The sequence below is a fragment of the Rhamphochromis sp. 'chilingali' genome (genome assembly GCF_963969265.1).
Source record: "Rhamphochromis sp. 'chilingali' genome assembly, chromosome: 21".
NCBI lineage: Eukaryota > Metazoa > Chordata > Actinopteri > Cichliformes > Cichlidae > Rhamphochromis > Rhamphochromis sp. 'chilingali'.
Genome location: NC_137949.1, coordinates 18,087,162 through 18,111,969, shown reverse-complemented (window position 1 = coordinate 18,111,969; position 24,808 = coordinate 18,087,162). Strand labels below are relative to the sequence as shown.

At 41.1% G+C, this 24,808-nt stretch overlaps 1 protein-coding gene across 1 annotated transcript; it reads right to left on the bottom strand.

Moving 5' to 3' along the window:
* Positions 1-7,634: 7,634 nt before the first annotated feature.
* On the bottom strand, positions 7,635-24,141 carry dcaf5 (ddb1 and cul4 associated factor 5). Its single transcript, XM_080869951.1, has 9 exons — positions 23,734-24,141; positions 22,575-22,718; positions 20,917-20,953; positions 20,658-20,797; positions 20,019-20,148; positions 16,641-16,854; positions 12,652-12,718; positions 11,781-11,908; positions 7,635-10,116 (listed from the first exon to the last, which is right to left on the bottom strand). Exons 1-9 carry the CDS (start codon positions 23,939-23,941, stop codon positions 8,779-8,781), a joined length of 2,406 nt encoding a protein of 801 aa, XP_080726077.1. The 5' UTR covers positions 23,942-24,141; the 3' UTR covers positions 7,635-8,778.
* Positions 24,142-24,808: the final 667 nt, after the last annotated feature.

Here is a 24,808-nt window from a genome sequence, read left to right as displayed (position 1 = left end):
TGGAAGGGCATCTGGTGTAAAAAGCTACCTTTGTGGAAAGGAAGGAGCTGAAAGTAGCCATCAAGCTGTATTGCTAGTAATGCATAACTGGCTCTGCTTTGCTAAGGAGCAGTCAACGTGCGAATGATGGGGAAAGAGATTTCAAGAGTGCATTATAGGTGGCTGATATTTTGTGTCCTATAGGGCACCACCTCTTTTCAGCGATGGTGTCCTTTCTCCTTTAGGCGCAGATTTAAAGCTCAGTCTTGCTTTGAGGAGCTGTTTCTATGTAAAGGCCCAAACTCTCTTGCACAGCATATGTTTTATTGTTTAGCTTGTTTGTGTATTTTGTCCTTGGGATGAACCAGATTTTGTCTGAGGCTGTTGCTGGGTCTGAAGCACGCCGAATGTGATGTTTGGACAAAATTTTGAGTTTTTCCGACAAACCTGCCACATAAAGAACGCGAGTGTTGTTCCTCCTGCTGTTCTGCTTCTCCCTGGTTAATATCTTTTCCAAGGCCAAGTTTAATAACCACATATTTTAAGTGCTCTCTTAATGTGCTGTGTGTCCCTTTTCTGTCCCTCGTGCCTAAGAGGAAACACTCTCTGCTCAGCAGTGCGAGGTCATGATAACCAAGTTTTTGTTCCAGTGGGCGGTGGGAGTCAGAGAGTTTTTATATCTGAAGAAGTCTCTCAGATAAGACGTGAACTAAAAAAAGGAACTCTGGTTGCTTTCAATTAAAGGACCAGAACACACAATGCAGCCAAAATGATGGGAAAGTATATTTTGACCCTGAAGGGAAGTTGAGATTACTTATGACAAGCTTCTCAGTCTCTTTCCAGTTTTATGATGTCCTCCTCTTGTAACATGAACAAGCTTTCCAAACTTTGAGAATGATAGTGAAATCAGCTAAAGTGTGAAAAAAATCCTACCTGGAAAAAAAAAAAAAAGAGCATTTAAGAGGACATTTGTTATTAATGGATGCTGCTGCTATCAAATTCATGGAAAAAAGAAAGTAGACATTCTTTAAATTCTATGATTTCACATTTCTCAACGTAATAAAACAAATCATCTTGTCCTTAGCAGGTTTTATAATAGATAAATACAGCCTCGCTGTGTCAATCAAATAAACTTCCTCAGAGAGTGTGAGCTCCTCTATAAAACACAGATGTTTTGGCAGCTTTCTAGTCTGGAGCATCCAGATATGTGTGGTTCTCAAGGTCTTTCCAAACAACTTGAAGTCCACCATTCCACAGCGAAAAAGAATATAAACAAGTGGAAAACATTCAAGACGGTTACCAGTCTTCACAGGAGTAGATGTCCCAATTTCACCCCAAGGTCAGACTATGCAACACTGCAAAAAAAACAAAAAAACAAACAAACAAAAACAAAAAAAAATCCAATCCAAGAGCTACATCTCAGACTCCCCAGGCCTAAGTCAGCATGTTAAATGCTAAACTCCACAAAAGCACAATTAGAAAAAGACTGAACAAGTATGGCTTGTTTGGACAGGATTACCAAGAGAAAGTGTCATCTGTCTAAAAAGAACTGCTTAGATTTGCAAAGCTGCAAGGGATGAAACCACAATACCTCTGCAACAAAATTTTAGACAGATGTGACTGATTTCTGTCCATAATGCACATCACCATGTTTAGTGAAAACCAAAAACATAGCATATTAGCACAAACACCTCAAACCAACTGTCAGCACGGCAGTGGTGGTGTGACGATTTGGGCTTTTTTTGCAGTCACATGACCCGGGCACCTTGAAGTCATCGACTTGACCATGAACTCCGCTATAGAGGAGAGAGTTTGTCTGGCAGCTATAGCTTGGCTGAAATTGGGTCATGCAACACGACAATGATCTCAAGTACAGCACTAAAGAAAAAAATGAAGGCGCTGCAATGGCCAGTCAAAGTCCAAACCTCAACATGATTAAAATGCTGTGGTGGGACCTTAAAAGTGCTGTGTATAAACAGATGCCTGCAAACCTCAATGAACTGAATCCCATTGAAAAGAAGCCAAAATTCCTCGAGAGTGACGTGAGAGACTGACAAAGTCTGCTGAAGGTGGTTTTACCAGCTGTGGCATTATGAGGTGTACTTTTCACACTCTGTTGCAGTATTTTGACTTAACTTTTCTTTGATAAATAATAACATCCAATATGCCGTATAGTGTTGTCCATCTAAAGTTGGATTTAAATCATTTTAGAATCTGGTAAGGACGAGACAATTTTTATTATGACCTGAAACCTTAGACTTGAAAGAGGGAGTATTTTATTTTATTCTCCAAAAATCAGGACACTTTAAGTTGTTGAGCCATTTCAAACTAGTGAACTGACCAACATTGTGATCTCTACAGCTATACTGCTAGCAGGGCTAATAAGGTTTCTATTTTTATGCTTTAAAATACAGCCAAAACTAATAGAAGTCCACCCCAGAGAGCAGCAACAGGAGCTCTAATTGGCCGTCTGACAAAAGAGGCTCGTCCTCTCAGTGCTGCAAATGATGGCTTATTAAACGCATCAGTTAACCCATTCTAATTAACCGCTGAAATATGTATAATTACTCTGGTGGCACACTCCACGCCACACAGTTTGGGTGGGCAGACAAGGGGAATTTCTGTGCGGTCCGACTGCTTGACGTCAACATTCAGCAGAATCCCAGAATATCTTCTGAAGAGTTAGTGGTGCAAAGACGCTCAGGCCTGCTTTCTGAGGCACACGGGTCATGTGAAGAGCTGGTGCGTTTGGCTCAGTCTGGTCTCTGGCAAGTTCCCAAGGTATTCCAGTCATGTCGGGAGGGGAATTCTTAAATAGCTGTCCTTGCTGTTAAAGCTGAGCCATGTATGGGATACTGCAGCACAACCATGATAATCCTATTGAGTTGTACATGTGTTTGGGTTTGTGGTCAAACATCAGGAGCCAAAACACCATCTGGGATCAAAAGAAACATACTGCAGGAACAGGATAGAGAACAGCACGACTCGGTCCAAAACAAAAGGTTGGTGCTTTTAGCGTACAGATTTGCAGCAACTTGCAGGAGCTGATTTTAACTGAGAGCTCAGGATCAAAAAATACGACATTGGACAAAGCTCCTAAAAACATGGTTTAAAATCTGTACCTCTTAAACAAAGCAGGACCAGTGTCCTTGGATAATTATGCCTGCAATAGGCCAAGTTTTTAGGCAACTTATCTGAATAAATCTAAAAAGGCTTAGCAGCTCAATTAGATTGATGTTATGAATTAGAAAGTTGCCACCTTGAACAGTGGCTAATGCAGTTTGCAGATTTAAACCAGGGGAAAAAGTGTTTATTGCCTGTAATGTCAGACCTACAGAAATCTCATATTTCAAGCATTCAACAGCCTGATTATGCCATTGAGACTGAATTTAGTTGGTTTTAATTGGACTGAGTTTCCAATAAATATATATATGGAGATATTGCTAAATCCTTACTTGATGATGAGAAAGACAAAATATGCAAGATGCATTGAATATTTCTTTTTCAGTCACCTTTCTAAATCAACATGTGTTAATAAACCTCTCTGCATTGAATCACACTTGTTAATCTCTGTTTCTATTCCAAGGCATGTCTTTTATCCTGTTTTCCTTCTCTCACCCCAACTGGTTGCAGCAGATGGCCCCGCCCCTCCCTTAGCTGGGAGGTTTCTTCCTGTTAAAAGGGAGTTTTTCCTTCCCACTATCGCCAAAGTGCTTGCTCATACCGGGTCATATGATTTCTGTATTTTTTCTTTGTATATATTATTGTAGAGTCTACCTTACAATATAAAGCACCTTGAGGCAACTGTTGCTGTGATTTGGCGCAATATAAATAAAATTGAATTGAAAATATAGAAATCCCTCATCAGAAACGACCAAAACTGTCAGAAAAAGATGTTTTGTGTAAGAGCATAACACTCCACAAGGAGGCTAATGGGAAAATTAGATTTTCAAGACTTTTATGTAACTTAAACTGACACGGTGTCTCCTCCCAGGCCAGTACAATACATGTGATTAAACCCATTCCTGCTCCAGTGGAAGTCCTCAAAGGCTTTGGCTCGAGTGGCCCTCTATGAGGGAAGGAAAGGGAACAGAGAGCCAGTTAACCTTCCCTGAACAAATACAGATAAAGAGTTCACAAACAAGTGCAGTTCTCCTCCTAATGTGACCACCCAAGGACACTTGAGTTTTCTGTGACGTGTGTGACCTTTTTCGGGTTTCTTAACTGTCCACATAATTTAGATTGACATCAATGTGTGAAACAGTACAATTAGCTCATAAAACAGGGAAAGCCCCCGTGTGTGCCTGTAGTCTGTAATTAATCATTAAGCCACATGCACCCAGCAGGCGCACGCCTAGCAAAACAGAAACAGCTCCAAAGCATATAATATTGCAACTTGAATACTTGTACGAGGAGAAGCATGGGTTAAACGAGGGTGTCTACTTCCTGCAGATAAGTGACAGCCAGTAGTAAGAAGAAAAGGAAATTATTTTGACAAGAAAGCTGTGCAGGCAGCTCGATAAGCCTGCCCTCAGATTACCACTTCACCACCAGCCCGAGACTGTGATGCCTTGTGTTGTGCTTTCTTTTGTAATCTTTCTCGACAGCTGCCGGTGAGCCCTCTGTTAGTCTGCTTTCGCCTGGCAGAAGAGTCTCATCGTTCAAGTGGAGACAGGATGCCAGTTTCCTCAGAAAATAATGACGTTGCATGCTTCATGGACAATCGCTACACTGTTAGAAGAGCTGAGTGGTAGTCAGAGGGGGCGTGGTGTGGCTATCTGCTGAAAATATTTGGGCATATGCTAAAATAGACTCTCCTTTTTGTCTATTTCTGGCAAAAAAAAGCTCTAAAATCTACCTTAAAGTTCCTGCTCAGCACCAAACATCTGACTAACACAGCTGGGAGCTGCTTTAGACACAGTGAACCAACCAAGTCCATTTTTGGAGATGGTAGAGACCAAAAACAGAGCTACAGGAGTGTGACGAGACCATTTATATGAATGATAATGTTGTTCTGCAATGCTGGATATACAGAACTTTCTCATATCGGGTTAAAAATGTCATGCTTTACCTCCTGGGCTGCTGATTGATGTCTACATTACAGTTTAAAGAACACAAATATAATTTATTGTATGCGAAAAAATCTTGGTGTTTGAAAAACGGACAGTTTCTGTGTATAAAGAATGTGATTGTGGGGACACTGTGTTTAGGGAAAGATTCATTAAGTGGAGCTTAATACAAACAAGAAAATCTCAGGATCTGAGTCCATCTCTTGTCTACCTCATTTTGGTGGCATGTTGCTTGGCACTAAAGGGTACAAGCCAGATGGGTGACAGCTGTGGCAGAAACCACGACCTGTATCAGAAAGACAATCGAATTGTTTCTAAATGTGAATCCTCACAGTAGCCTGAAAGGCAGAAAACTGCATTACTCATCTTCTTCCGAGCATAAAAACATATTGTGGTAATTATCCAAGTCCATACAAAACTTCCAAAGCCATAATGAGTATCCCACATGGCTGTTTTAAACTTTCTAATGCTGGTTTCCCGGCTGGTATCTAAGCAGCACGAGGCTTAATGAGCCTACTGCTGTGAAACGATTTCAAAACTATTTCAAAAGACGATACAGGAACAAAAACAAATTGCCTATTAATTGCAGTACAGCTTTTTCAAAGTATCTTGATCATGTCCATGACTGAGCTGGCATTTTAGGTCTTGTAAATAATAAAAAAGGTCTAATTACTCAAATTATATATATACCTGATATGGCTGTTTATATATAGCCAGATCCCTAGAAATCTGCATTTCTGATGTTTTTGGGGGGGGGGGTGGGGATTATGCTCCAATGGAAGCTATTGATGTAAAACTTACCATTTATGAAACACTACTGCCTTTAATGACTACTTTTATTACTTTTCCCCAAATCTTTCTGTTAGCACAGAGTTTGTCAAAATGTTGACCAGCTGGGAAAGCAACCTTTTAAATATACTCAAAGGTAGACATGGCCAAAGTACAATAAATTGTCAATGATCAGTCATACAATAAAGTGTAAAGGTAAGCAACAAACAAGCTATTCTGAAGCTTTTGATTGGTCAATGTGTTGTACGCGGATAGTGGGAACAGCAGAGAAGATCATCGGGGTCTCTCTCCCCTCTATTGAGGACATCTACACCACATGATGCATTCGCAAAGCCACCAGCATTGTGGCTGATCGGACACACCCCTCTCACACACTCTTCACACTCCTGCCATCTGGAAAAAGGTACCGAAGCATTCGGGCACGCACATCCAGACTGTGCAACAGCTTTTTTCCACAAGCCATCCGTCTCCTCAGCAAAAAGGGACTGACTGATAAACACGCACACATACACACATACACACACAAACATTATCACTCAGCTTAACTCAACTACCTCAAAACATTGAGACTGGACTGACTAATCAACACAAGCGCAAACATACTGACCTACACCACCAAACCATCGTACACACCAACCTGTAAATGCTCTTTTGCACAATATTATTACTGGACTTTCTGCACTAACTTCTGCACTTCCTAATTTTTGCTGCTACACTAAGGAATGTTTACTGTTCCTCCACTACCTCAATTCATCATCACAAAACCTTATTATTATGTTACGTTGTGTTTTTTTGTTTTTTTTGTCACACTGTCACTTGCTGCTCTTGTTTGCACATTTGCACGTGCACTTTGTTGTCTGCTGTCTGATAACAAAAAAAAAGTCTTCCTTAGATAGTTAGATAGTTTTTTGTTAATTTATGTTGTAATTTATGTTAGGTCAGTCTGTCTTGTCTCTGCTAGCCAGCTAACTAGGCCTCTTAGTTAGCTAGTTTAGAGTTTTCTGTTAATTTATGTTGTAAATTTATGTTGCATGTAGCACCTTGGTTCCTGGAGGAACGTTGTTTCGCCTCACTGTGTACTGTTAAACTGTATATGGTTGAAGTGACAATAAAGCCAACTTGACTTGTCTTGACTTGGCTCTCTAATATCGCTTATATTAAAATTGATAACATTTTTAAGTCAAGGTGGATGAAAAGCCATTAAAACATTCAGAATACCGGAACGTATCCATGTGCCAAGTGGGTAACACATCATGTGACGTGAAATAAGAAACATGGAGCTTGTGGTGAATTTGTGTTGTTAGCTGTGTTAAATGCAGCTTTAATGCAGTTGTTTTAGGGGTGGTTTTGGCTCAGGTGGTTGAGTGGGTTGTCCACTAATTGCAGTATTTGCAATTGCCCCCCCCCAGTGGAAGTCCTGGCTTTTTTTTTTTTTTTTTATCCCTCCCAGAATTTAAGTCAGACTTGCTGCAAATCTATTTTGAAGACAAATCAGAATTCTGAGAATAGTGTTTTGTGATAAAGTTGGACTTCTGTGGAAAAAAATTGTAAATAAAGTCAGAATTCTAAGAAAAAAGTCAAGTCTGTGAAACAAAGTCATATAATAAACTGTCTTCTGTGACTAAATTAGACTTCCACAGGAAAATATATAGATATTTAGAATTTGGCTAATAAATTCAGACTTGCGTGGAACAGAGTCAGACTTTCATGTGGGAAAAATTCTGGCTTTTTTTTGTAGTTCTGTGAATTAAGAAGAAAAAAAAAGACTTTCTTCTGGCATTTTTCCTCTAAATTCTGGAAATTCGTGGACTGAAAATATAGTTTGTTTGTTTTTTATCCTTGATCCCAATCTAGTTCCTTAAGAGTGAAATCCAAGACTTCGGTCCTGTCCCACTCCAGTGTTTTTCAGAAATTAATCACTTGTGTTGACATGTAAATCTGCAGTATTAGCAGACTGATCATAATTGACTGAACTCACTCTCCTAAATAAATGCAGCTTTTTGGTTAAGTCAATAAAAGATTCTACTCGGACTGATACGGTTTTCACAGGGTCACGTTTCTTTCACGGGAGAGTTGAGGTTGCGTTGCCATGGCAACTCCGTAAGCTCACAGCAGTAGAGTAGCCGATATCTACAATAAAATGACTCGTTTTCCATTACCTCAGACAGACATGTGTCAGAAAGAGTAAATGTTTCACCCATCGGCGAGTCAGCCTTAGGAAGACGCTGTTGCTTTGTCACTAGAGAACAAATTATTCTTTAATTGCAAGAAAACAAAAGCGAGCTGGCTTGTAATGGTACCCATGGGCTGGATAATGAGACCAAGAACAGCTGGTTGAGACAATGAAAGCATCATTTCAATACACAGCTTATACAAACGGTGCTCCTCAGGATTTCTATGGAGGCAGTCAATTCTTCAGGCCCCCCTGAAGCAGTCTGAGCCGAGAATCACTTAAAAATGAGAATAAGCCTAACCAGATTTACACTCAGTGTGAAATCACAGAAATTAAAATTCCGCCAAGCTTCTTTCCTACAAAAGACTGTTTTGTTGTTATGGTTGGAAGAGCTCCAAATCCAGGGTGGAGTTTTGTGCAACAACCAGAGCTTGAGAAAGAAACACTGATGATGCATGAAAATAAATGCGTCTCACTTAAACACGTCTCACTGTTATCAACAATATTAAGCTTATGTTATACATCTCTTAATGTCATCTGTGGTTCGACCTGAAGAATGACGACAACGTCTGACTGATTTGTTCTCAAACAAAAAACGAATTACTGTCATTTTTTTTTAGCTTCCTAGCGCCTTCTGCTCGTAAGCAGTTAGTGTGTGTCACATGACAAAAAAAACAGAGGAGAAAAGCTGAGTTGTAAAAACGCATAGAAAACCCACTTCCCAAATGAAGTCTCTTAACAGTTTCTTTCCAGGGCGAGAAAGCATCACTATGTTTTTAGCTTCTTTTCTGAGGGCGAGGAGGCCGACTCTGCTTCGTCTGATCCCACGTGAGTCCGCTTTAGAGCACTCAGTGCAGGGACTTTTTCTCTCTGTGGCCACTTGTCTTCAGGTGGAACGCCAGTCTCTTCCTCTGGATCTGAGGCAACATGTGGGCCCTCAGTCGTGTACTCTCCCATTGGTGCCACAGTCCGGTGCTGCCCGTTCACTCCGAGGGTGCATCGGCTCTGGGAGGTGCGGTCTACAGCCGGTGAGCTGCCACACGCTTCTCCGCTATCAGAGCTGTCTAAAACTGGCTCTGTAGCAGCCCTCCCTTCAGTCCTGCATCCATCCAGTGACTGAGGAGATGCAGCTGGATGTCTTTCCAGCTCAGTCCTGTCACTCCCTTCCTCATTCTCTTGGCTCTCAGGAGACATTACTGGGCTCAGACACACAAAGTCCGAAGGGCTCAGACATTTTTCCTCCTCTGTGGCGCCGCCGGTTCGGGGCTTGATTTCGAGGGCGTTTTGTTCCTCGCCTGACGAGGAGGAAGACAGGTCATCGATGGAGATTGATGGGTAACTGCAAGAGTCGATGGCGGAAAAGAGAGCTTGCACGGACTCGGGACGATCCCCAGCTCTGGAGACAACATGCATGCGTCTGCGCCTCATGACGTTACGCCGCCTCACGGCGCTACGGCGCTCCTCGTCGTCGCTGCTGGAACTGGAAGTGGATGTGGAGGAGCTAGAGGCTCCAGCGGGAAGCGAAGGAGAGGAGGTGGGACTGGAAATTGTGGAGTTGTCCCTGGGGCTTGGGGATCGAGGCCGGGGCATTGGGTCGAGCCAAAATTCGCTGGAGTCTGAGTCCTCATTCACCAGGAAGCCAGATTGATGGCGCTGATGTCTGCTTCGTCTCCTGGGTCGTTCCTCCCCCTCGTCTCCGGCTTGCTCTTCCGCTCCTGAAGCATCAGGTCCAGCCAGGGAGGAGGAGGAGGAGGAGTTATCAGAGTTGCTGTGGTGACCCACAGCAGAGGCAGCAGTAGGAGCGGTTGGTGTGGTTCGTGTGGAGCGGCGTCCCCGGGCGTGGAGCTGCATGATGGCCTCCTCACTTAGGTCAGTGTCAGAGTCTGAGCTCCAGCCCTCAATCTCCCGACGCACCAATGAGTCGAAGAAAGCCATCATGCGGGGGTCCTCCTGGATAGACTGGCTGACATAATCGTGGGACAGACCACTGCCGCTGTTGAGAACCAGGGTGATGTACTCCTCGTGAGTGTAGAGGCTGCGGGATTTGTCCTCCACACGACCCTCCAGATCTCCCAGACTGTCAGGCTGCTGGTAGGGACTCCACACCTAAGATGGGCAGAAACATAAAAGGGTAAAGGTGGGTGAGTGGAGGGTGAAGTAGAAGGAAGGAAAAGGGAAAGATGCAGTTAAAAAACACACAAAAACATATGAGATGACAGAGAGAAAGTGAGGAGTAGGAAGAGTGAGCCAGGATCAGGTTATAACACCTGTACCTGTATCGACTTCCACTCAGAGCAGTGACGTACAAGTTTGTGTAACCAAAATAACAAAAAAAGAGAAGCTGGCTTTTGTCACCATCAATGACAGAATTTCTTAAACCGAAGAAGCCATTTTTAATTTTTATATAATATATAAACTAATACAAAAAGTTTAGAGCTCAGCTAGGCTATGTTGTATGCTAGCAGTCTGCTTATTATCATGCACAGGTATAACTGTACTGTGCAAAAGTCTTGAGCCACTCCTCATTTCTTTATATTTTGCTTCAAAGCAGCCAAACGTTCCTGAATCATTCAAAGTGGTGCTGAGCAACAGTTTTCCAGGATATTGGAAGGCCTTACAAGGTTATGCCTGCTTTTTCACTGCAGCTCCGATACCCAACTATTTTGAGAGGATTTTTTTTGTTTGTTTGTTTGTTTTTGTCAAGCTACTTAACACTGACCTCTGAATCATTCATGCAGAAATATTGCACAGAGCTCAAGAGATGACTCAGTATTGGGTCTGCACATAACAGACAACTTAGCGAGACGTCTGTTTTAAATTGAAATAATTGTATGTGCATTTGTATTGTTTGGGGTTACAGTGGTGTTGGGAGGTAGTGTCAAAAATAATGTAAAACATTTTACATCCAAAGAAGAGCGCTGAATGTCTTTCAAGAAGCCTGGAGAACTATTCCTGAAGATTCTTAAATTACAAGAAAGCTGCCAAAGAGAGTTCACACTGTGCTGAAGAATAAAAGGTTTCACTTTCTAATTTGCCTGATATGTTTGTTTCCATGAATGTTTGCACATGTTTAAATAAGATGATGCAACCATTTTCAAAACAAATTATAAAGAAATAAGGCGTAGCTCAAGATTATTGCAGAGTACTGCATGTTTACAACCCCACCTCCTCTACTTTCAGGATTTTTTGAGAAACACACATCCAAGGATGTGGACCACTTACACACACAAGCAAAGAGGATAAAACAACCGCTTCTATGGGGAGAAGCAAACTGATGATGCAAAGCTGTGTTATTAACTTTGAGACATGAAGCAAACTTCAAATACTGCTTGCCTGGTTTACTGAGAACATGAGCAGCATATTTTCTCATAAGATAATACAGAAACGCAGCTCTAATTCTAATATTATAAAATCATGCTGTACCAAATGATTCACTATCTGCAGACAACCAGATTCGATGTGATACACAGATGAAAACAAATGGCTTCAGCAGACTGAGAGAACTTAATGAGAAGCCTCAGTTTTTATTTTATTTTAACTACAATATTTAACTGATACTGCAGCTTAATCAAGCTTGAGCTCAAGTGAAGAGTTTAACAATAATACGTGTTTATTTCAACGCTTACACAACCTTTAGCTGCCTTAAACTGCCTGTTTTATTTTATATTTACAGCCTGGTCAGAATGTTTTAGTGTCTGCAGCAAACATTTCTTATATGCAGTTAGTAAAATCAGAAAACCAAATCACAGTATAAAGGTTCCTTTACTTACCTTGATGACTTTCTCCACACCGGAGGAGCAGATCATGTATGTGTGAGGGTTGAAGCGGACCTGGTTGACTATGGAGCGGTGACCCTTCAGGACCATGAAAGCTCCGTTAACAACACGACCAGGGCCTCCTTAAAAGAAAAGCTTTGTTAACATGTTACCGGCACACAAAACACATCGTTCAGAGCCACAGAAATGAAAGACTACAACAGGGACTCATTAAAGAAGAAAAACATTCGGTTATACAGCAATTCAGCCTGATTCTTGATCTCCTGAGACAGAAAATGCAGACTGTGAAATATAGCAGTTCTAATCTTTATAATATACCATTAGCCTGACAAACAAAAAGGCTCTGTGTGCATATTTCAAATGTGAGTAACTCCTTGAAAAGTCATAAATATGGCAGGTGGTGTTACAGAGCTACAAATACCACATTCTTGGATTGCTGCATTTCTGGGGATTTTCCTCCTGGAGTAATTATATCTGAGGCATTTTCACTGTAAGAATATATCGAGCAGTAATTTCTAAATTGTTTTTAGTTCGTGTGAGCAGGTGGAAACATTCAACGTTAATTTGACATTGCATTGAAGCTTAGCTACAGGTTATTCTGTAGTTACTCGTGCCTGGAAAGTCTATTATAACCAAATGAGCTGAGGGTAAACCACAGTCTGCCCTGATGATGTCTCCAAATGCAAAACGTTGTCAGGCTTAATGTGCTGACTAGACAGAAGACAATCTCACACTGGGATATAGATTATCAAATCATTTCACTTCTTTTGTTGCACCAAAATGTCAAAAATGCAATAAATCCTGCTCAACATAACAGCGCAAAGACATAAATATGCCATCGGTGCAGTTAGATCCAATAACTCACCTGCTTCTGGATCCTTTGGGATTTTCCACATGTAGAGGTTGAAGTCGTCTGACCCAGACAAGATGTACTGAAGGAGAAAGGGGAAAACAAAAGGATGTTTAGATTGCAATCTGCCCCAGTTTGTATGACTTAAACTTTCCATTTCAGCTATAAAGAGAAAATTGCTGACATGCGTATGTATGCTGGGAGTAATGAACCATGGGGAATTTGGGTGGTTGGGCAATACGTAGCACAAAAACAACCGATCTTATCGCGACACCGTGTCTCATAATGTGCGATCAAATGCCGCCTTCACACGACACGGCAGTCTGACCCCAACAGAGCTCCTGCTGCCCGTCTTGACTGTTGTTGGATTTTGGGAACAGATGGTTCCACTTGAACCTGTCGCTTAAGGTAGGCTTTGACAGAGTCGGGGTGGGGGTGCTCTATGTTCTTATACGTATGACTTAAAACAGCATGAAGAAGGAAAGACTAGAATGAAGAATTACTTTATGGTTAAAACCCATTTACAGCTAGCATATCCACTGCATTACATGTCCTGGTGATGTTAACCAGACTTTAGAGTTTTAGAAAAAAGAAAGGGATTTGTGTAGAGTAAGCTCTTTCTAATGTTCAAAAAACCTGTTTCAGATGATTTCAGCTATGTGACAAGTCACATTATCCTGCTGGAAAAAGCCTTCATAGAGGAATGGCTGTGATCCACAACAGTACTCAGGTAGGATGTGGCATTTAATCATCCTCACAACCAGCCTAAACCGATGATTCAAGGCAGGAGGGAAAGATGTTTTCATGTTGTTTATGCCAAATTCTGACCCTAACCTGTGAACAACGCAGCAGAAATTGAGCCTCAGACCAGGCAACATTGCTCCAATCTTCTCTTGTCCAATTGTGTTGAGTCAGTATGACTTAAATCCTCAGTTTCCTGTGCTGAGCTGAGAGGAGTGAAAACCAGTGCGGTCTTCTGCTGATGTAAGCCGTCTGCTTCAAGGTTTTATGGGATGTTGATTCAGAGATGCTCTTCTGCATATCTTGGTTGTAATTACTGGTTATTTGAGTTACTGTTGCCTTCAGCAGTTTGGCCATTCTCCTCTGACCTAAGGCATCAACAATGCGCTTTCATCCAGAGAACAGACGCTCACTGGATATTTCCTCTTTTTCAGAACGTTCTCTATAAATCCTGAAAATGGGTGTGTGGGAAAATCCCAGTACATCAGCAGTTTCTGAAGTATTCACACCAGTCTGGCACCAACAACTGCACCAAGTTCAGAGTTACTTAAATAACCTTTCTTCCCCATTTTGATGCTCAGTTTAAACTTCAGCGGGTCATCTTGACCATGGTTACAAGCCTAAATGCATTAACTTGCAGACATTAGATTTGGCTCATTTTTGCATGAACAAACAGCTTATAAAGCAGCCAGTGAATGCATATTTTGCATATGCAGATGTTACCCTATTCAGGTAACCAGCAGCAGTGTTCAAAGAATAAAAAAAAAACAAAATCTACATCTTTGCATTTCTCTTTAGCAGATTTTTATTTAATGGGAATGGCTTTCAAGCCCCATTTTACAAGTGGAGGCAAATTCTTTTGTGATAAAATAATTCACATTCGCTTTAAGGCATCGTCATCTGCTCCTTACAGTCTGTCAAACTGTGGAATATTTTTGTGGTGTTTCATCAGCAAATTACTTTAAATGAATGTCTTCAATTTCCTTCTGTAAACATTCTGCCGGTCTGCGCCGGTGCATTTTTCTTCACAGGGTTTTACTGTCCACTGTTTTTACACAGTTCTTTTCCAACATTATATGCATGCTTTCAGAAAACCCATGTCTTCATCTAAGAGAAGTCCTACATAAAATGATCAACAGGGATGAAAAGTAATCATGCCTGAGGCTGAGACGGTGAGATTAGTTTAGCTGCTGGGCATGGACACATTTTTAGCTCAACACCTGTGTGCTTTGCCTCCCGTTCCCAGAGGACACATCAGGAAAGGAATTTTGTGCCCAAAACTAACTCCCCTCTTTCCTTTCTATCAGCTTCATGCAGCAAGTCACCACTCAGCTCTTCTGCTCTCACACCATTCTGAGAAAATCCTCTACTACAAGCAGAGCCTGCATGAAAAAAAGAGCTACTCGGTTACAGCTGCTACATTTGGTCAAACCTCCATCACATCCTGTCAGTTGCTTGGTTTCTTATACCACTTCTTCTCATTATCCTCCAACATCCATTGTGTAATTAGTACACCTAGTACAAGAAGCTGAGAGTATTCTACTTGGCTTAGGAAATTCTCAAACTGCACTCACACACCTGTAGCTCAGGTGGCAGAGCAGGTCAGCCACTAATCTGAAGGTCGGTGGTTCGATCCCAGGCTACCTCCTGGCTGCATGCCAAATATCCTTGGGCAAGATACTAACCCCATGTTTGCCTACTGGTGGTGGTCAGAGGGCCCGGTGGCGCCAGTGTCCGGCAGCCTCGCCTCTGTCAGTGCGCCCCAGGGCAGCTGTGGCTACAATGTAGCTTGCCATCGCCAGTGTATGAATGTGTGTGTGAATGGGTGAATGACTGAATGTAGTGTGAAGCGCTTTGGGGTCCTTAGGGACTAGAAAAGCGCTATACAAATGCAGGCCATTTACCATTTACTCAGAGGCTCAGTAAACTCAGTTTTAAAATATCAATGTAATTATGATGCAGTGCTTTTCCTGGAAAAAAAAAAGATAAACTGATTATGGCAAAAAATAGCTACACAGATGGCTCACTGTGTATATAATAACCCTTTGCAAGATGCCTTCTGCTTTGTTTATGTCAAACAAGTCAGCAAGTAAGTTTTCATGAAAACCTGCTAAATATTAAACACAGGGAAATGATTTGTGATTAAACAGGCCCAGAACAGCTGCGGCACAAACAGGTTAGTACAGCTCAGGTCATGATTATGTGAATGTACACCTGACAATTTGAAAGTCGTTACATCCCTGATTACAAATTAAACATAGTTGGAACCTAATGCATGTTATTACTGCATATGTAATTGTTTTCCAATAAAGTGAAAGGTTGATTTTATCAGTAAATTTTGAGAATAGTTCAATAAAAATGAATCATCTTAAAATATTATCTGGAACTCTGCAAATTCTAGATTAATGAGTCCACTAATGAACTCTGGAAAATATCAGAAAGAGGCAGGAAGACTGTTCAAAGTCTGTTTTTCTTCTTGAATTTTGACACAGAGCAGGAAACAGTTCCTGTCAGATGCATTCTCGCTGGTCAAAAATCAAGCAATTTAGGCAACAGTGTTTTCTGAGTGGAGGGGGTTGAAGCAGGACACGAGAAATACACTTACAAGCTGTGATTTCATTGGACAACTACCTGCACTGATCTCACATCTGTGCAAATCAGAATTTACAGTCTTTGTATTAAGGAGCTAGCAGGTCAAAGACTTAGATATCGGACTTGGCTGGGTTGGAAATTTGCCTCCTCACATGTGCCTTCATCAATTAATGTCTAGAAAAGTTCGCGACTGCTGTGTAGGTATTAAAGAAATTCCATTCCATCAGCAGCTGAGGAAATTCAAACCTTATTGTGCTGTCCTGACCCGATTCTGCACTCTTTGAACTACCTTCAGATCTTTTTTAAGCCTTTCTGAGCCTAACTGACACCAAAGGCAAATGTTAACGTAATAAACATGACTAGAGGCTGATGTCATGTCTGAAGAGGACCAACAGGAGGATCAGTGACTGAGGCCAGGGGCTTCTGGTGCTCCTCCAGCACTCAAAAGTCCCAGTTTCACAGAAGGAACTAATATATTCTATTTTCATTGTGTCTCCAAATACCCTCCTTAAATTTCATTTGAGGTATCCACAAAGTCAGTTAAAACAATCACTGTTCTATGTTTCGTACGTGCTTATTGTTTTAGGAGCTAAATCCCACTCGAGAAAATCAGCTGTCCCGTGTATCATTTAAAACACGGGTCGGTAAACACATATGATCTGTTTACCGACCTGATCCTTGTCCCCGGCGAAGCAGCAGCTCTTCATGGTGCAGGAGTTGAAGTAGCCCTGGTTATCGAACTGGAAGCTGGGAAGCCGGGAGTGCAGCTCGTAGAGGACCGGCGGCAGGCGGCGCCGCAGAGCCAGCAGCTGGGTGCCGGTGCTGTTGAAGCGAACACTCATGGCGCTCTGCAGGGACATACTGCCTCCATAACGGAGCAGCGAGCTGAGAGGGCGAGAGGAGAGAAATGATAATACCCGTCTCATTGTTCACAGTACTACAATCACAGAAGACAGCAAGAATATGTAGGTAACCGCTTTTTTAAACAACCAGATGAGGATAAAACAAGGTGATTTTCACTACATAAGTAATCCCAAAATAAATATCTTGTAGTTCCAATAATGAGAGCCAAAATATTTAAGTATTTATTTAAGAGAAACAACAGTGCTGATGAGTCATTATTCAGACAGATGAATAGCACGACTTTCTTGTGGTTTAACTTTAACATGCTGTGAAAGTTTACTAAAACAGCATTACACAATTTCTAAGTACTGATCTTCATACTTTTCCACATACTTTGGCACCTTTGAAAGAACTCCCCACGAGAAAACAGCGAGAGAAAGATACAATTCTGTGCAAGACTTGAGTAAATTCTTTATACTTTGCTAAGAAAATGGGAAATGGGTGCAGTGACTTACCCAAACATTTGCAAATATACATGAAAATACAGTATATAAATCAAAAACTGCATTTGTACAATTCTAATGAGCTTGAAAGTCCATATTTGGGATAAACACCTTTATTCAATACACCCTGAACTCTCATAGTCAAGCTTTCTTGTAATTCTTTATAGCCTTCGGGAAAAGCTCTCAAAGCTAGTCTGTGGATGTTTGGATGCCTTTAGATGATCCAAAACTTCAATAATGTTGAGGTTCAGTCTCTGGAAAGGCCACTGACTGATAATGTTCCACAGTGTGTTTTTGTATAAAAGAAAAAGTTAAACTTGGATCCCTCACTCCATAAGAACTGTTGCCACTGATTTTCAATCCAGTTCTTGTGTAATTTAGCAGATCTTAGCCTTTTGTCCTCATTTCCCTTCATTAAGAACGGCTTCTTGCCATCCATCCTTTCACTCACTCCATGTCTACTGGGGCTTTAAGCAAAAAGATCAATCAACTGAAGGGTCAGATACATGTCTCAGGTCTGGAGTCGTTCCTGAAAAGTTTCCTTTTTGTTAAGGACATAACATCCATATGTTATTCATCTGCTGTGGGTTTTTTTTCTTAAGGGCTACCACTGGACATACTGGACACAATGAAGACAAATTGAAAGTTTTCAGCTAGTAGCTCTTTGGAAATCACCTAGTTGGTGCAAACATACTTTTTTATGTCTCTCAAACTTTGTTATCTTTGGCAAATGGGAGCAACTGCTGTGTTTTTATGACAGGCTGCTAGTTAAAGATACAATTGAAAATTGGCTCATTGCTAAGTTGTCTGTGTACACAAAAAAAGATTCATCCCTGGAGTTAGGTGCTTTTTTAGATGGGTGAAAACATTATTCTGAAAATGGTCACATACAATGACTGGACTGAAAATGAGTGAAAAAGCAGCCAAAAAGAAAAACTTTGAAAAACTTCAGAAAGTCTGGAGATTACAGCTAAAAACCACTTTAGAAATTATAAGAAAGTCTAGCTGCAAAATAAAAAGAATGAGGGTGGCTCAGGACTTTTGCACATTACTGTACATCATAATCTCGATGAAAATGACATCATTAGAAAGCATGTCTGCCCTTTAGCCAAGGGGAGACTGTTAAATTACTCTGGCTAAGTAAATTAAATATTTCATGAAACACCTTTTAGCTGGAAGCTATTTTTAAACTTAATAGTGAACTGAGGACATTTCTAAGGAGCGTCTCTAAACATCCCCCTCGCTGCAGAGAAGCAGAGCCAACACCGGTGGGGGAGAAATGACTCAGTGTTTACTTTTACTGGCCATCATCTCTGCGCTAAAATCCCAAGTATGTCTAAACTCACACTCAGCGCCATTCAGTTCAGTGTTTTCACAGACACATTTTTATTGGTGCAAACATTTGTTTTTGTTTTGCAGTGGGAGGAGAGTCCTACGGTGGCCCTGAGAGGCCAAACGAACTGCAACTTGAAAACAAACAAACAAAAAAACACCAGCAAATAGAAAAATGCTGTAAAAGCACAATTTTATGGATAATTAATGCCAGTTAATCCACAAACAGAAGGTGCTGAAAAATGCAGACAGGTTGTGAATGCTAGCATTACTCGCTATATAAAACTCCTGTTCCTTTCAAATCTTTGTTATCCTCAGAGTCATTCTTTTATCTGGTGTCTGGCGAGCAATGAGCCCTGTGCTGTAGCTACATCCTAAGGTTTTAAAAACTGAGCTTTAAAACGTGCTGCAAATGAACAGCGGTAATAAAAACCCAGTGAGACCGACAGTGATCACTGACTTCACTTTTCGGTGCTTGTTCATATTAAACAGAATAAGATACAAAGCATTAAAACAAGTTAAAACAACAACATCCTTAATGACCACAGTGTAGTTTGGACCCATACCTAAAAATAAATGTCACTATTTCTTTTTCTTCAGTTATATGAATATGCCTGGATATGGATTAATAGTATAGCTGTTTGTTGCATGTTATTGCTGCAGATCTTAATATGCTTTATATATTTTGAGGCAAGTTTATCTATAGTGTTACACCATATATTGTAAGGATGTTATGTGTTTGTATCAACTGCCTTCTAAGCCCCATTTAGCAAAAATTAGCTTCTTTGAGCCTCTGATATCCATTCTATATGAATTAAGACACTTATGTTTACTGGTAGCTTTTCACTTCCAGATCTGATTCATCAACTCATTTTGTTTCCACAAACACTTCAGTTTTTGTCGCTTATTTTTTTATAACCTTTTGTTTTATATTTTTGCAGCATTTTTTTTTTTTTTAATTTGCTGGTGTTTTCTTAAGTTTGAGTCCGTTTGGCCTCTCAGGGCCACCATACAGTTGTGCTATTGGAAGAGGAAAAGCAGGTGTTAGTTTAATGGTGATGTTACAGTGCCATCTGGTGGAGATTGTCAGGTAAATCTGTTACTTAATAATTTTCTGGCTTAGACTGCTTTATGTGAAACCACAAAGATTTTTTTTTTTTTTTTTTTAAAGCTAGATTCAGGTTTTTTCCATTTCAGTAAAAAAAGTTTTACTGCATGAAAGGCTCTTACTACAATGGACAAAATACAAGCAGACGCCATCTTATTTTTATGCTTCAACATCATAATAATTTCCACTGCTGAGTCAATTTATTCTTCGAGAAGAACAAATGTTAATCTCTTAAAGACAAAGAAAAGAGAAGCATGTCTGACCTGCGCGGCTTGCGGATGTCCCACAATCCAACACCCTCCTTGGAATTGGCCGTGGCGAGCAATCTGGGCTCCACGGGGTTAAACATTACACTGTGGAAGGCTGAGGGGTAGCTGGCCAAGCAGAAGGGCTCTACAGGGAGAGAAGATTTTCATATTCACAGCAGTTTTTAATAAAGGAATGTTACATTTCAAACAATCACACTCAATCATTCAAATAGCAGCACAGGGCTTTCTGCATACAGTGGAAATTATGATTGGATCCATCATGAGAGGAACGCAAAAACATTTTTTTGGACTACAGCAGGTGAAAAAAAAGCCTGCAGGCAGAAAAGGAAGCCCAATGTTGCTAAATGTATTATCAGGCCAACTTGGTCACAAGGAAGGCTTCTAAAATAGCAGGATGGAGACGTCATGCAAGATGATCCACTGCATTTGTAAAAATATCAACAAGTCTCACCAAGACCCATCACACACACGCACTTAAAATACACCGTGTGACTGGATATTAGCAGCTTTATCAATTACAACCATGACAGCAAACATAAGAGATCGGTGTCTGAAACGTCCAATGTGCGAAATGCATGGGATTTCGAACTGATCTATACAAACTTATTCATCATCTAATCCAACTGCTCTTACCTCCATGAGGCGGTTCGCGAGTGTCCCAAATAAGCACCCGTCCGTCATCGGATGAGCTGGCAAACACATTGTCATTGACCGGGCTGACGGACAAGCTGTACACAGCATCGATATGCAGGAACACGTTCAGAGTTTCCCTCCTGCAGGAAGTCAAGCGTTAATCATTTTGTTAGCGCGGTTAAATCGCTGACCTTTTCATGATGGCTATGAGCTCATCAAAACATTTTGATACTACAGTAACAAGGGTCATTTTACCCACCTCTCCACATCGTGAAGAATCACCTGTTCATCATTTCCTGTTCAACAACAAATACATAAAGCAGGTTACAAGGTGAAGGAAAAGAATACATTTTAAACTTCAAGCTACAGCTGTAGTCAGAAGTTAACATACAGTCACATGCATGAATGTCGTAGTAATTTTGAGCTTTAAGTCGTTTCTTTGAGCTGTTCTTTTTCCCAGGGTGGAATGATTGTATAGCAAATTTGAAAGTGATTTGAATGTTCTCCAGTCCACACAGGGTCAGAGTATACATACAGACTCAAATATGTACAAACACTGCTAAAAAAATATTTGGTAAATGTTCGAGTTGCACCTCAACCACATGCTTTCTAAAGCCATGAAAAAGCTTTTGGTAGAATTCTGGCTGGATATTTAACCACTCTCCTTGGTAGAATTGGTAGAGTTCATTTTAACTGGTTGGATTCCTGGCACAGACACCTTGGAATGGTTATTCCAGAAGTTTAATGTTAGCATGTTTAATTTACTCCATAACCAGTTTTGATGCATGTTTAGGGATCATTATCCTGTTGGAACAACCAATTGTGCACAGATTTCAACCAACTAGCTGTTGATCTGAAGTGAAGTTGAAGGATTTGGAGGTGGCCCTCCTTCATTATTCAATCCACTTTGGCAATTTACTACCAGTAGGAGCAAAACAACCTCAGAGAATAATGCTACCACCATCATGCTTTAGAGCTGGTGTACTTTACACAGGTTTCAAAGCCTTACTTTTAATTATCCAAAAATAACTAGCTATTATTCTGTAGAAGGCATCTGGCTTGTCCATGTGGGCAGCTGGAAAGTTCACTCAAGCGTGAATAAGTCCATTTTGGAGTAGGGCCTTCTTTCTTAGTCGACACCCACCCATGACGATGTAAAACTCAGTTTTTGAACTGATGATTAGAGTCTTCAGTTGTTTAGAAATGACTGGAAGAGACCTTACCAATGTATAAATCTGCAGTTCTCCTTCTTAGATCAGCACAGAGTTCCTTGGACTTTAACATTGCTCTGAGTATTGGTCAGTCCAGTGAGTGCTGTGAAATAATTCCTTTTTTATGCTGCAAAGACAAACTACTAGTTGTAATCAATCTTGATCAGTGATTGTAGAACCTTCAGCACCACTTATTAAAAGATTTAAGTAAGTGTAAGATGTATGCTGTACAATCATTTCACTGAGGTAAAGAACAGTTCAAAGAAACCATTAAAAGCTCAAAATTACCATGAAGTTCATGCCCATAATGACTGGATGTAAACTTCTGACCACAACTGTAGTTTTCTTTTAAAGGGTGTGTTAAATACTATAGTTATTTTATTCTCAAATAATAGCTCAGTAAAGCCTGACAGAACTTTAGAGTCTCTGGACTCTTTTGCATAGCAGCCAGACTGAAATCAGCAACTCCTGCAGCTAATTTAATTTTTTCCCCCCATCTATTATTTATACTCAACATCGTTCATGTGCAGTGAATCAAGCTCAGCCTTTTCCACAGTGCACATCAAAGTCTCTATTAAACATTTTATCTGTCTGAATACTTTTTAAATTCTGTTTGCTGTACACGTCCCACAAACACTTCCAGCTCAAAGGTTAAAAAGAGTAGTTACGTCCAGCAGGGATCAGATAGTACTTGTCTTTTTCTTACCACCAGAGAAGACTTTTTTGTTGGTGCTGTCAAAGGCCAGACAGAAGATGTTAGAGAGGTGCTCCCCCTTCAGCTTCACAGGCTTGGAGCGGCCGTGGATGGCTTTCTCCATGTGCCACAGAAGCACCCGACGGTCATCTCCACCTGCAAGTAAAGATGGAGCATTACGACCAAACTTTTAAAAAACAACGCTTTCTCACGGGTTCCAGATAAATGAGCTTTCAGGAAAGAAACTCTTCGTGAAATCAGTGCAACAAGTAACAGAATAGTGACAGAACTTTGAGCAAAAATACTAGATAAAATAAAAATATTTTCTATATGTTGTTTAGCAGACCAAACAAAGTGCTTAGACATACATGGCAGTATTGTATGAATGTAATGAGACTTGCAACAGAAAGTGTTTGGGGTACTAAACTAAGTAGACATGAACTACATATTTACCCTTAACACTAATCACATTTTGCCAGAGAAAACCTGAATGCGACCCCAACAACATGACTGGACCTTGCTTGTCCTGGAACCACTGTTTCCCTGTTACAATATTTTCCTTATCCAAATTCACAGGATTGCAATGAGATACATTTGTCTCCCAACTCCCTTCAAGTCTCTATATCACCGCCTGCATACCAGCAAGACTAAAACACCAGTGATTTGCATTTCATGCAAGAACCTTACATACTAATTAACTCTAGCCAAGTTTGTGTTGTATGCATCTTTTACTTTTTATTGTGGCAGATAAACAGATGCGTGTCATAAGGCAGACTCATGCTAACATGCTGGAATCCCACGGTGCAATGTAAACTGTAGACTCAAAATGGCAAGCCACAGGCTGTCACGCTAGGCCAGATGATTGTTTTTAATCCTCTCAGGACACTAACAGCTTCCATGAGGTCGCCATGATTTGACTCATGAGAGGTAAAAATGTCCACTTCAGAGCCCACATGGGTCGTCTTCTGCACTGACAGAAGATGGGACCGGTCCGAGGTAGCTGCTGCTGCTGCCCCCTCTGACTGTTTGACTCCCACTAGCCATCAAGAAAAGCTAGGCTAACTTAGCATCGGCTACGGTTACAGCTGACTGCCTGGCTAGCTAGCGTTAGCATGCTAACAAATTAAAACAGTGCAAGCTAGAGGAAGAAGAGGAGGGTTTGACAACTTACCAGACACCAGCCATTCCCCGCCGTTGTTGGAGAACTCAATGGCGTTGACACAGCCGAAATGTCCGAGCATATCCTTCTTGTAGAGGCTGGTGCAGCCTGCCAGCCTGCGCCTCTGGAATTCCTCCTTCAGGAGCGGCTGCCCAGTCAGCTCTCTGCGGGACAGAAAGCCCAGTGAGGAGCGCATAGCGCAGCCCTTCAGCTCCTTCATTTTCACCGTGCACGAATACGGCCCGCTCTGCTTTTGTTTTCACTACTGCACCCGGGACATCTGCTCACACTGTGGGGAAGATGTGGCGCACTGTTGGGTCTACATTATGGTGGATACCCCGCTGCCTGCTGATGTCGACGTTATTTCGCACCTCCTCTGTCTTCTCGCCAGTCCCAGCAGCAGCTTCCTGCTCCGGTGGAGGAGGACCTCTCTCTCCCCCTGGCTGTCACTCGGCACCACCAGCCAGCACTCCAGTCCCTTTAATTCACACCATTCAGCTCACATTTTACCATTGAACTACCCTCTGTCAAGTTTGTACCATTTTAATATTTTAGTTTGCTATCCATGTGACGCACAAATGCCGCTAATTATTCTTATTATTCTTATTACAGGTTAATAATTAATGCAAATGTTACACAAGAGAGTGGCAATTAATTAATTGAGATCTTTGTATTTACTTTTTAGTGCTTCTTATTCTGGTACTTACACTATAATGGTTTATCTATTCCCGTATAGGTATGAAGTATATTACTTTCTTCTTATTGCCAAATTGATCAGTATATTTATGTATCTATTTATTATGCAATACCTTGTTATAGATCAAAACTGTGTAGTTTTCTGTAGTTATATTCCAGATAGACAAGCAGCTGCCGGCCAACCAGTAAGACGCAGTGGTGCTTGACAAGGAGCAGAAGACGTAACAATCCCAGCATACAGAAAGGAGGAGTAAATAGAGGGTTATAAAGAGAAGTACAGGAAACGGAACAACTGGCGTATGTGGAAGGTGAAGTCCAAAGTGATCTCAGTGGTAATAGGAGTGTTTGAAGCTGTAAACCCCAAGTTGGACAAATAGATCCAGCAGATTCC